At 47.6% G+C, this 12,403-nt stretch overlaps 1 protein-coding gene across 1 annotated transcript in view; it reads left to right on the forward strand.

The window, feature by feature from the left end:
- The first annotated feature begins 597 nt into the window (after nt 1-597).
- Nucleotides 598-12,403, forward strand: part of LOC131495892 (small G protein signaling modulator 1-like) — a 51,535-nt gene continuing 39,729 nt past the window's right edge. The window contains exon 1 of the mRNA XM_058701063.1: nt 598-844. Coding sequence (XP_058557046.1) covers nt 689-844 — 156 coding nt within the window. The 5' untranslated portion in view covers nt 598-688. The remainder of the gene's footprint in view (nt 845-12,403) is intronic.

The following is a 12,403-nucleotide window of genomic DNA, read 5'->3' on the forward strand; positions in this document are numbered from 1 at the left end:
GCCCGACGCGGGGCTCGAACCCGCGAACCATGAGATCATGACCTGAGCCGAAGTCGGACACTCAACCGACTGAGCCACCCAGGCGCCCCTATTACATCCATCTTAAAGATGGGAACCATGGGGCTTGGAGCGTGTCCATAACAGGCTCCACCGCCTCAGGCCACTTCCCTGCAGCCCGGCCAGGAGCTGCTCCAGGAATGAAGGATACATTTCCGCCCTGCCCAAAGGAGGGGGAGTGGTAGCTGGGCCGCCGGGCGTGGGAGGCGGGGCTTCCCGCGGAGGCGGGGCTGCGGGTGGTAGGGGCCCAGAGCGTGCGTCGCCCCGAGGACCTTCCCGCCAGGGGCCAGGCTGCGCGGCGGCAGGGCAGGCGGCGGCGGCGGCTCCTCCTCCTCCTCCTCTTCCTCCTCCTCACCGACTGCGCGGCGCGGGCGGCGGCGGCGGCTCCTCCTCCTCCCCCCTCCTCCCTCCTCCTCCTCCCCCCCTCCTCCTGCCCCCTCCTCCTCCCCGCTCCTCCCCCCCTCCTCCTCCCCCCTCCTCCCCCCTCCTACTCCTCCCCCCTCCGCGCGGGCGGCGGCGCGGCGCGTCCTGACGTAACCGGGCGCTCGGCCCCGCCCCAACGCGGCTGAAGCCTCGCAGCCAGAGAGCCGGCACCGCCGCCGCCTGGGCTTGGAACGCAGCGCGAGCGGCCATGGCCTCCGGCGCCTCAGCTAAGCGGGCGCAGGGCGAGCGGGCGGCGGGACGGCAGCCCCGGCCCCGTCCCCAGCGCTCGGCTGACCGTGTGCCCCCTCGTCTCGTCCCACAGGCCGACACTCGACGGAGGCTGCTGCGCACCGTCAAGAAGGAGGTGGGTGCCGGGGGCGGGTGCGGGGGCTCGGGGCGCGATCCTGGGGGAGGGTGCTTCCAAGCCCCCCGGGGAAGGGTCTGGAAGGAGAGGTAGCCGGTTTCGGCGGCGGGACGGCCATTTCCGGTTTGGGGCTCACCTGGCTGGGTATGTACCTCCCGCGGAACTGAAGGCGGCCGAGTTTGGGGGTGGGGGTATAGGGGGACTCTGGATGTTTTTATGCTGCGTGCAGGGGCGGGTGCAGCGGGAGGGCCCCCCGCGTGTGGGGCACCCCTGGATATGTGTGCGTAGGACCTCCTCTTGTGGTTGGGTCTCAGTCAGGTGAGGCCAGCGCCTGGGGGTGCTGACTGGGCGTATTGGGTGGTGGGGGGCTGAATGGAGCTGCAGAAGGGAGACCAGACTTCGGAAGGGGGGAAAGGTTCACTGGAAAAATGCCCCTCATCCCAGATCTGCCCTTTCCCGCAAATTCTCAATGCTTGGAGCCACCCCCAGGAGCCAAGAGACTCCCCCCGCCCCCATCCCTGAAAGCCCCTGGCAAGTGGGTTACTCCATTTGTGGGCTCGTCCCCTGCTGTTTTGGCAGCTGGGTGTCCCTTAGCCCCTACCCCACCCCCACATGCAGTAGAGTGAGAAGCAAGCAAGGTTCAGCTGTCCCTCTGCCCCTTCCCTCTCCTTGGGGCCAACTGGGAACCCAGTCCAGCCTTTAGCTTCTAGCCCTGGACTGCCCGCAGAGGGGAGAATCCGTAGTGGTTGGTTCCTGGGAAGCATTTAGATGCTTGGACCGTGTGTGTGCGTGTGTGTAAAGCATGCACACGCCTCTGTGGGCGAGGACATGTGGCTGTGAGTGTGTGCCTCTGAGAATGTCTGTGCATCGGTCTGGAGATATCCAAGTACATCTTCTTATTGCGTGTACACGGGTCTGTGTGTTTATGTGTTTCCACGAGTATGAGGTGCATCTGCGTGATGCATGAGTCTCTGTGTACATGGGAGAGGCCGTGACCGTGTACGTGTGATTGTGTGTGAGTCTGTTGCCTTCCTTACGTGACTTCACATCCTGGGACCCCGCCACTGCTGAGCTGCCCCAGCCCTGTATCCTGAGTCCTCAGCCTGAGACCACAAATGCCCGCAGCCCTTGGGGGCTGGCCTCATTTCTGCGCCTGTGGATGTGTGTTGAGGGTGTCCGCCTCTGGTGTCAGCACTGAGCACCAAGAAGCCCCTCCCCGCCTGGTGGCAGACAGCCACCAAAGGACAGCCTTGAAGCCGGGACCGGTTGCTGCCCCTCCCTGCGCAGAAAGCTCGGGCATATGTGTCTGCGTGTAGGTCTCTAGGTGTGGCGCGTCCTGCGTTGTTGAAAGAATCAGATCCAGGGCTGACTGTACATTATAGCGTTTCTTCTTTTTTTTTTTTTTTTGTTTTTTTAACGTGTATGTATTTTTGAGACAGAGAGAGAGCATGAATGGGGGAGGGTCAGAGAGAGAGGGAGACACAGAATCCCAAGCAGGCTCCAGGCTGTGAGCTGTCAGCACAGAGCCCGACGCGGGGCTGGAACTCACAGACCGCGAGATCATGACCTGAGCCAAAGTCGGACGCTTAACCGACTGAGCCACCCAGGCACCCCTCATTCTCGCATTTCGGAATAAGGTGGGATGTGTGGAATTCCTCAGAAAGGCCCAGATGTTTCCAGTTTAGCCCTCTTAGAGGCCCTGTGGGGACCTGAAGAAAGCTCTGTGTAGATAGACCACCTTCCAACAAAACATACAGACCTACAATATTCTGATGACTATGTTAGGGGAGGGTGTCTCTAGCACCTCCCCGAAAAGCCTTCAGGTTAAAAACCTGCAGACTCTTTGCTCATTGTTTAACCAAACCTGGTTGTAATATGTGCTCTCCAGATGTTTGCAACTGGAATGGCTGTGTTTTCAAGGAAATGGTTGGCTGTTCAACTGGGAGTGGGGGCCACAGGCAGAAGAATGTGTGAACAAGGCATCTGCCTCTGGGCAGGGCTCCAGCTGGGACCCTGGTCCCAGCTCTGCCAGCAGCTCCCTCGATGCCCTGGACAAGTCCTTTCCCCTCTCAAGGACTCAGTTTCCACACGTGGAGAAGGAGCGTCCTTGGAGGTCCCACCCATGTCAGTCTAGTTTGGATTATTGGCCGCGGGGAGGGGGGGTGGGGTGGTGGGGTGGGTATACTTTGCCCCTGGTGACCAGAGGTGTGGGCGTGCATCCTCTCTCCTGGGAGCAGCCGAGTTTGGGGCATGGAATGAGCTTTCTGCCTGACAGGAGGCCAAGGCCATCGCCTGATCAGAGAGACTGTGTGGCATCCCCCTTGGTGCCTCAGGGGGGCAGGGACAGAACCTCGCAGATTTGGGCAAAAGGCCTCTAGCGCCCATTCACTCCGGATCTGCAGTCAGAAGGCACGGCTTACAGTAGTGAGTTGGTGGCTGATTCTGAATTCTGTCTTTCTTGGGGCACATCGTTTCAGGAATCAGAACTTCCATTTACTGGAGGCTACTCTGTGCCGTACCTTGTGTGGACAGGTAACTTTCTGAGGTGAGTGCAACTGTCCCCACTTTAGAGACAGAGAAACCGAGCTTGGAGGGGAGGCGTGAGTTGCTCAAGAGCATACGGCCGACAGGGTGCGGAGCCAGGGACTTCACCCCCAGGTCTGTCTGGCACAGAGCCAGGTTTTTACCTCTCATAACCCAAACGTGTCCATCCACGTGTCCGCAGCACTGCAATGTCAGCACGGGTGGTGGATGATTTCCATCGCACGGATGTGAAAACTGGCCCAGAGAGAATAAATGATGTCCCAAGGGCAGAGAACAAGTAAAGGACAAGTTCAGGTCTTCTGTTTGTCAGCCCTTTGTTCAGCCCGGGTGCCCCCTGAGGGCATGGCCACAAGCCCATGTCCCACCAAAGCCGACTTCCTCTCTCCTTCCCTTTCTCTGCCCACCTCTTTGGGGAACATCTCCCCCCCAGTATCAGAGAGCCAGGCTCCAGTGGAGTGGCATAGGGAAGCTCTTTGCCTAGAAATCGGGGAGTCAAGTCAACTCTTCCTTCTCCCCATTTTCTGGGTTCAGAGGAGCCACATCCCTGCCTGTCACAGCCTTTCCCAGAGACACCTCCCACCCTTCTTTCTGGAACTGTTGGCGTAACAGTCAGTTGCTTTTTAATTTTTTTCTATTTAAAAAATGTTGTACTGTTTTTATTTATTTTTGAAGGAGAAGGAGAGACAGAGCAGGAGTGGGGGAGGAGCAGAGAGAGAGGGAGACCCCGAATTCGAAGCAGGCTCCAGGCTCTAAGCTGTCAGCACAGAGCCCGATGCGGGGCTCAAACCCAGAAACCGTGAGATCATGACCTGAGCCGAAGCCGGACACTAGTGCACTGTACCATCTGAAAAGTAGGAAGAAAGCTTTAACTTGGTAGGCTGTTACCAAAGACCTTCTGTAAGTTAGTTTTGGAAGTTACAGGAAAGACAGAGATCGAGCAGACAGTGTTTGGATCATTAAGGTGCTCATAACAGAATAGAGCTGTCCCTGGGGTTTTTGAAACAGGAAACTTTCTGTGGTTTTTAAAAATAATTTTCTTTTTTTTTTTTTTTTTTTTTAAGATTTTTTTTTTTCAACGTTTTTTATTTATTTTTGGGACAGAGAGAGACAGAGCATGAACGGGGGAGGGGCAGAGAGAGAGGGAGACACAGAATCGGAAACAGGCTCCAAGCTCCGAGCCATCAGCCCAGAGCCCGACGCGGGGCTCGAACTCACGGACCGCGAGATCGTGACCTGGCTGAAGTCGGACGCTTAACCGACTGCGCCACCCAGGCGCCCCTAAAAATAATTTTCAAAGGAATTCATTTTTATTCATGGCCATTTGTTCACTTCACAAGTAACTCTTAAGTGCCTGTTAGCTACTAAGTGTTATCCTGTTGTTGTAGAATACAAACGTTCCAAAACCAGTCTCTGCACCCCAGGAGTTTGTTGTTACCACTGTCCTTTGTATTATTTACTCTATTTAGTGCTTTCTAGGTGCCAGAGTCTCGTAGAGCTTATAATTATCATTGTTATTTTGTATTGGCATTTGTTCCAGTTACCGTAAGTTCCCGGTGAGGAATCCGAGTTTTCAAAGACTGGGTAGAACCTACGGTAAGCGTGCAGAGTGAGTAGTTCAGTTTGCCAGGTAGAGAGGCAGAAGGACCAACATTGGTGTGTTTGACAGTGTTTGTAAACTATCACGATTACGTGTTTGGTGGAGTACACAGCAGTGCAGAGGCGAAGGTGTACGAGTGAACTTAGCAGGATTTAGGAGCAGCTGGGTTTTGCTGGTAGAAAACGTGTGCTATGGCAATGGTTGGGAATGAGGTGAGTACCTAGGTAAGACAAGCTTATGGAAGTTTGTTAGTGCTATAGAAAGGAGTAGATCTTACCCGATAGGCCTTGGGAAATTTCTTCGGTAGAATGCTTTTAGCGGCAAATAATAGGTGACTTCTATCAGTGACTAAAGCAGTAGGAACCAGAAATGTTTTGATGGTTCAGTGATGTCATCAGGATGCCAGTCGTCTCTTGTTCAGTTTTGGAGTTGGTGGTATTTTTATTTCTCCTTTCTGGGGTGGCTAATTAGCAACGGTTCCAGGTATCATATTCTCATGGGAACACCCGGTGGGTGGGAAAGACTGCTTTTCTTTAGGTGTTTCTTTTCACTAGGAAGAGGCTTGCAGTAGACTTCCTCTAACATTTTAAACACTAGGTTAGGTCACACACTCATTCCTCAACGGGTCCCTGGTAAATCAGGTACTGTGATTAGCTTAGAATAATCCTTTCTCTTTTTGAAGCCAGGGTGAGGCCACCTTCTCTGTGTATGGAGACAATAAATATCCAAATAAAGTTGTGATTCTCCAGCAAGAATGAAGAATACGGAATGGCTCTTAGAAGGAGGGAGCCAGCAGTATTTGATGCAGGGATTTTGGAGAATTTGAAGCAGAAGACTAATAAGATTAGATTTGAGTTAGGACACTCTGGTTGATGCATAAAATACAGATCACCAAGCCTTTTTCCTAAAGAGCCAGTGAATATTTTAGGTGATGTGGTCTCTCAGCTCTGCCCTTGTAGTGTGAAAGCAGCCATAGCAATGTGTAAGTGAAGACATGGGACTATGCCCCAAGAAAACACTGTTTACAGAACCAGATGGCAGGTTGGATTTGGCCTGTGGCCGTAGTTTTCTGAAGCCTCATATGGAGGATCGCTTATAGGAAACCACATATAGAGACTGGGAGGCAGAGGAAGCTCCTGTTTTCTTAGCCTAGTATTAGTCCATTATGAAACTTTCAGCTGTGTAGATTGAAAACGTCAGGGGGTTCAATTTACTCCGTTAATTTTTGTTTCTGGGCCTTGTGTCTTTCTCATTTGTTTTGGTTAACTTTTTTTAATCATTTAAGAAATACCAATAATATTTGGTGGCATTTTTTCCCCTGTGAAAATTATCAGTTAAGAACTCATGTTTGACTACGGCACTGGCAGGGGAAAGATAAAGCAGAGACCGAAACACTATAGTTAATATGAATTTGTGATTCCTGAATATCAAAAGTTAGGGGGTGAGAGAGAACTCTCAGAAGATTCAGAGATTTACAGGTTGTGTGCCAGCATTTAAATTGGGCATGAAGAATGAGTAGGACTTTATCAGATGAACAGAGGAGAGCAGCAGGAATGAGGACACAGTAATTATGACTTTTTGATTATCTTGGCAATAACTGCCTTTAATAGGTGAACTATATTTTTAATTTTCTAAGAAATTAAGGAAAAGAAACAAACAAAACACTATAATCAGTAATATGTTGTTATACTGGGTCTGACAGTTCTGTTTTTTTCTAGAACAATCCCTGTTACTTCTTTTGATTCCTATCTGCCAGAAAAAATGAACTGAGTCCTAGTTAGTGGGAGAAAATTAACTGATTTTTCATATTTGAGAGGAACTTGTATATGGTAGAACATAGTGGCAACCACCAGGGTTCTCTCTTTTTTTTTTTCTGATTAAAATAGGATTTTTGCTTGTTTCACACTTTCTGACATCATGATTTCATCTATTCCTTTTAAACCTTTCTTCAAATGGGTATATAGGAATGTAGGAATTTTCAAGGCAAATACCAAGAAAAAGAGTTTCCAGAAAAGGTGTTCTGTGACATAACCTTCTGACTGTAACCACGTGTAAGACATCAACCCCAATAATAAAAATTTCATATAACGCAGTTGTGTTAGAGACACCCCAACGACACCCAGATTTGATTATTGACTAGAAGCTCTCCCAGACCTCAGCATATAGTTGTACTCATGCCTGTGGATTGGTATGGGGATAGGCTAGAAAGGCCAATCACCACAGAGGAAAGCTGCATGGGGTGAAGGCCAGAGGAGACCAAGCGCAGGCTTCCAGGAACCCTTTCTCTATGGAGTTAGCAGGATGTGAATTCCTCCAGCATGCAATTAGGGCAGCACAAGTGAAATGTTGTCTGCCAGTTAGAGGCTTATGGATACTCAGTGCCCGAGGTTTCATCAAATGCTAATCACATAGGCATCCTCTCCTTAGCATGTCCCCAAATTCCAGGTTTCCAGAAGGAAATCAAGTGTACGGCCTGAAGCACATTGATTGTACCGGCACGTAGGCAGAGTGAGTGACTCTTAACCAGCTAGGGAATGGTGGGAACCCTCCTGAGATCCAAGATCCCAGGGAACCACCAAGGGCCAGTCATTCAAGTAGGATGTTCGGAGGGTAGCCATCTTTGGCCCGCTGGATGAAACCTGTTCTGCATAGGAATTATAGCCCTGACTTAATTTTTGGTGCTGTCTTAAGATTTTATTTTGCTAGCAAGTAATATGATGGTTACCATGGTACTGGTTTCAGTTTCATCATCCATATGAGGTAGGTATTTGCACAAAAATTACTAGGGCAATATTAGTTCATTATAATCTTTTTTTATGTGGCTAAGCTTTCATTAGGATTCTTAGATATGATCAACATAATGATTTTCGACTTAAAATTAGAATAAAATCTCTTAATTATAAGGAAAACCCAGGTTTGATTCCTATAGTGCTGAATCCCTGTTTATAGTTATAAGATATTTGATCATATTCACCAATTGTTTTCTTGCCTAAGTATACAAATAACTTTTGTATTTTTGCATTTTGCTTTATGTATTTTCATATACTTCCATATGGGAGACAGTCCCCCTACTGTGTTACTTTGATCTCTATCTTCATTTTCAAGGTGACTGTATCATGCGTTAATATATGCTAAGAGTAGCTTCAGTGGATACCATGTCTTGTTGTTGGTGTTGTTCTATACATTTAATAAGCCTTACTTTTTACACAAGTTTTAAGTTCACAGCAAAATATAATAGAAAGTACAGAGAGTCTCCATATACCATACCCCCGTACATGCCTAGCCTCCCCTGTTGTCAACATCTTGCACGACTGTGGTCCCTTTTTAGTAGTACATTTTTTTCAGTTCCTTGGTTTAGTTTTCAGCGAGAGAGCATGCATGTGTGTGAGCAGCAAAGGGGCAGAGGGAGAGGGGAGAAAGAATCCTGTGGTGTCAGCACAGAGCCTGATGCAGGACTTGATCCCACGAACTGTGGATCATGACCTGAGCTCAGATCCAGACTTGGACGCTGAACCAACTGAGCCACCCAGGCACCCCGAGAACAGCAGTGCATTTTATATGGACACTAACTCATCATTTTCAGGCAAAATCTCTAATTTGCATTAGTGTTCATCCTTGGTGTTATACATTCTGTGAGTTTTAACAAATGTGTAATGATGTGAATCCACCTTTGTGGTATCGTGTGAAAGAGTTTCACTGTCTTAAAAGGCCTCTGTGCTGTGCCCCTTTATCCCTCCATTCACCCCAACCCTTACCTCCATAGCCTTACTCTTTCCAGAATGTCATATAGTTAGAATCATACAGTGGATACCTTTGAATGTTTAGAAAGTTAAACTTCCCTGGTAATTGAAGGTAGGCATTCAAGACATTCTTTGCCCTTTGTTTTCTTTTGTTGCTCATCAGGAGAGGATCTGATGACCTCTGCCTTCCATGAAAAAAAGCATGATTTCTCTAGATGTGTGTCACCTAATGGGGAGGGTTGAGAAAAATGACATCATGAACCACTACATAGCACTCACATTGGGAGCATCCTCCTCTGTGATGTGCGGTGGGTGTAGATAGACTCTCTAGCAATGGAAGGAGACAGTCCCAAGAGGTTAGAACTTTATCAAAGTGGAATGCCAAATCCTTCTTACTTACCTTGCCATTGGAAATAAGGTCAGGGAGAGTGTGTTTGCTATGGTTTGGCCATGCTGTAAAGGACAATAGCTATAGAGCACACTTTGTGAGGGGTGTTTCATCCTAAAACTGAACAGTCTCTACTGAGGGGCTGGGGAAGTTCTGCCGTGTTAGAGCAAAATAAAGATACTGTCTTTTAACTCCTCTAATAGTGGAAGTCCAGAAAAATCATGCTAGTTTCAGTTTGACATTGTCAGCTCATGATAATCATTCTCCTAACGATACCAGTTTCCTCCAGTGTCATAGAGTCGGTCAGTGATGGTCATTGGAAACATCAGTTCACCTGTAGGTGTCAAATTCCGATGAAACCTATTCTTGCTTTCGGTCAATAAAGAGGAGAAAGTAAGATTTCTTAGTGCTTTAAGCCTACGAATGGTATAATAACATTCAGTGTAGTGGGTTCCCAGGTGTGGTCCCAGAGCAATACTTTTTAACAAATCATAAGGCGTACACTTGTAATTTCCTCTATTTTTCAATTGTTGATTTAACATGTATTTTGCCTTCTTCTCTAGGAGCAGATAAGAATGCTGAGGAAGACTCTATAACCAGGTAGGATTTGTATGGATTTGTAAAAATGACATTTGTTGAGGCACCTGGGTGGCTCAGCCGGTTAAGGGTGTGACTCTTGATTTCACCTCAGGTTTGTGAGTTCAAGCCCCAGGTCGGGTTTTGCGCTGACAGGCTCCTTGGGATCTCTTTCCCTCTTTCTGTGTGCACTCACTCTCAAAGTATAAAGGAATGAAATGAAATGAAAAGGAAAATGAAAGGAAAGGAAATGAATGAACTGAAAATGATGTGTTTCCTAAGGGAACGCAGAGAACAAAAGCAGTTGTTGAGTGTTCTACCCTGGACTAGATACTATATCCTATGCGTATCATCTGTTCAGTTATATAGTCATTGCATAGCTTTGCAAAGTAGCTGTGTTATTGTAGCCTACTTTTTATTTCTTTGGCAAGTGTGGTTTAGGGAAGTTGATTACTCACCCCATGATTCCATAGTTAATGGGTAGCTGAGGGGCTTTGCCCATCAGCTCGTGAAGCTTCCACATCCATTCCTTGGTTCCTCAGCAGCCCTGAGATGAAGATCCGGATCCTAGGGCAGATCAACTCAGAATGTCAAAGGTAATGGTGTCGGAACTCTAATTTAGGGTTTTCTTAAAAACCCAGGTTAGTCCAAGCATTTGCCCTTATATATTTGACCACTAGTGCTAACAAAATAATTAGTGCAGTGGTAACTACTCCCATGTTTTTGCCATCAGAAATTTTAGGGTAGATGTCAGCTGTGGCCATGGTGTCACAGCTTTCACATAATAAGCAAGATCTCGTCAGGCAGCGCCTTAGATATGGTGATATCTCCTCTTCTGAGACAAATCATTTTTCTGTAAGGGAAGGATATCTAGTTGTAGACCATGTTATGTTAATTAAATTCAGCCTCTCTTTCGAGGATATTGCTATATGATTCTCTGTTGCCTAAGTTTCCAGTCTGGTTTCCCTTTGGGCTAGTACCCTTGACTAGTTCTAGGAAGCTTTTTCTTTGTTTGGAGATGTTTTTTCCCATGACTTTTTTGTACTGTGTTTTTGCCTTTTTACTTTCTTCTTTGGTTTTCTTGGTATTTTTTTTTCCATTAATTTTTCCACTTCTGCCAGTGAAGGACTCTCCATTTTTCCAGAGGCCAAATCAGAAGCACTTAGAATCTCACAATTTAGGGAACCTCAGAGATTAATTCATCAAAATACCCTCTGGTACTTCAACCTCTGTTTAACCTCCTTGCCCAATGGTTGTTTCCATGGAGAATTTGAAACTCAAAAGAGATTGAAGTGACCTATTTGGATATGATAAGTGACAGAAATGAGATTTCAATTTGGGTTCTTTTCTCTTTCTTTCTTTCCTTTCTTTCTTTGTTTTTTGTCTTCATTTTGCAGGCAAATGTTTTAATAATAGAAAGCTGGATAGTGGGTCTAATGAATACAGTGAAGGAGAGTTATAATCGTATTAGCAGAGGAGACCAGGTTTCAAGAAGAACAACACTGAGTTGGATAGGAATGAGTTTTAGAAGAGATGTCAGAATGTGGGGGTTTATGCCAAGTGAGATAAAGGTGAAAGACAGGAATGAAGGACCCAGGATTAGGGGAGTTGTTTAGAAAGGCATATTCAACTAGAGTGTTCAAGAGGGTCGTGACCAGATTTCTGGTTTTGTGTGTGTTTGTTCATTGAAGGTGCGAGCATACCTCAGATTTTCTGTTGAGAGAGATTAAAAATCATTTGAGCTTCTGGGAAGAGTCTGTTTACAGCAAATAGAAATATGATATCATCGACTTCCACCCCAACTTAGGGAGGATGGCTTAGATCCTCTGAAGGAATTGGGGGTGGGGGGTGGAGATTCTGAACAACAGAGATGTATGGCCCGAGGCAAGCTGTCTCCTCACTCCACCTCTTTTCCTAAATCTGTGATGCCTTTCCCATGTACCTGTAGGGCTGGGCAGGGGTAGGACTGACTTGTCAAACCAGTAAGGGAGCTTCATCTGGATAGGTGATAACATGCCTATGTTGAGGTGACTGTGCGGATGACTGAGACTCCCAATTAGCTTGTTTTCCAGGAGCAGGACATGGCTCCTACCCTCGGTCATTTGAGCCCATCCTTGTTGTAGGAGTGTGTGCCTTCATAGGCTAAAGATTGAAAGGTTGGAGAATGCCACTGAACCGTGTGGAAGAGTGATGTAGGAGTGGGAGCTCATTGGGAAGAAAATATTCAGGCAGCGTATAGAGAAATAGAGGCACAACTACCAGGACCATTTTTTTTTTAATTTTTTTTTCAACGTTTTTTATTTATTTTTGGGACAGGGAGAGACAGAGCATGAACGGGGGAGGGGCAGAGAGAGAGGGAGACACAGAATCGGAAACAGGCTCCAGGCTCCGAGCCATCAGCCCAGAGCCCGACGCGGGGCTCGAACTCACGAACCGTGAGATCGTGACCTGGCTGAAGTCGGACGCTTAACCGACTGCGCCACCCAGGCGCCCCAACCAGGACCATTTTGATCACAGTCTCTCTCCTTGGGTAGCTGAATGCCCCTGAAGGCTTGGAAGGTCTTGCCAGTTATTATGGACCTAAATAAGGCAAGAGCAGTGGAGGAACAAAGTTGGCCTTAGGAACTTTTAATCTTTTAATCTCTAGTTAGTACTTCCACTCATGTCATAGAAACATTAACTTTGGTATATTTACTTAAACAGAGGTCTACCTG

The sequence above is a fragment of the Neofelis nebulosa genome, chromosome 15 (assembly GCF_028018385.1).
Source record: "Neofelis nebulosa isolate mNeoNeb1 chromosome 15, mNeoNeb1.pri, whole genome shotgun sequence".
NCBI classification, from domain to species: Eukaryota; Metazoa; Chordata; class Mammalia; order Carnivora; family Felidae; genus Neofelis; species Neofelis nebulosa.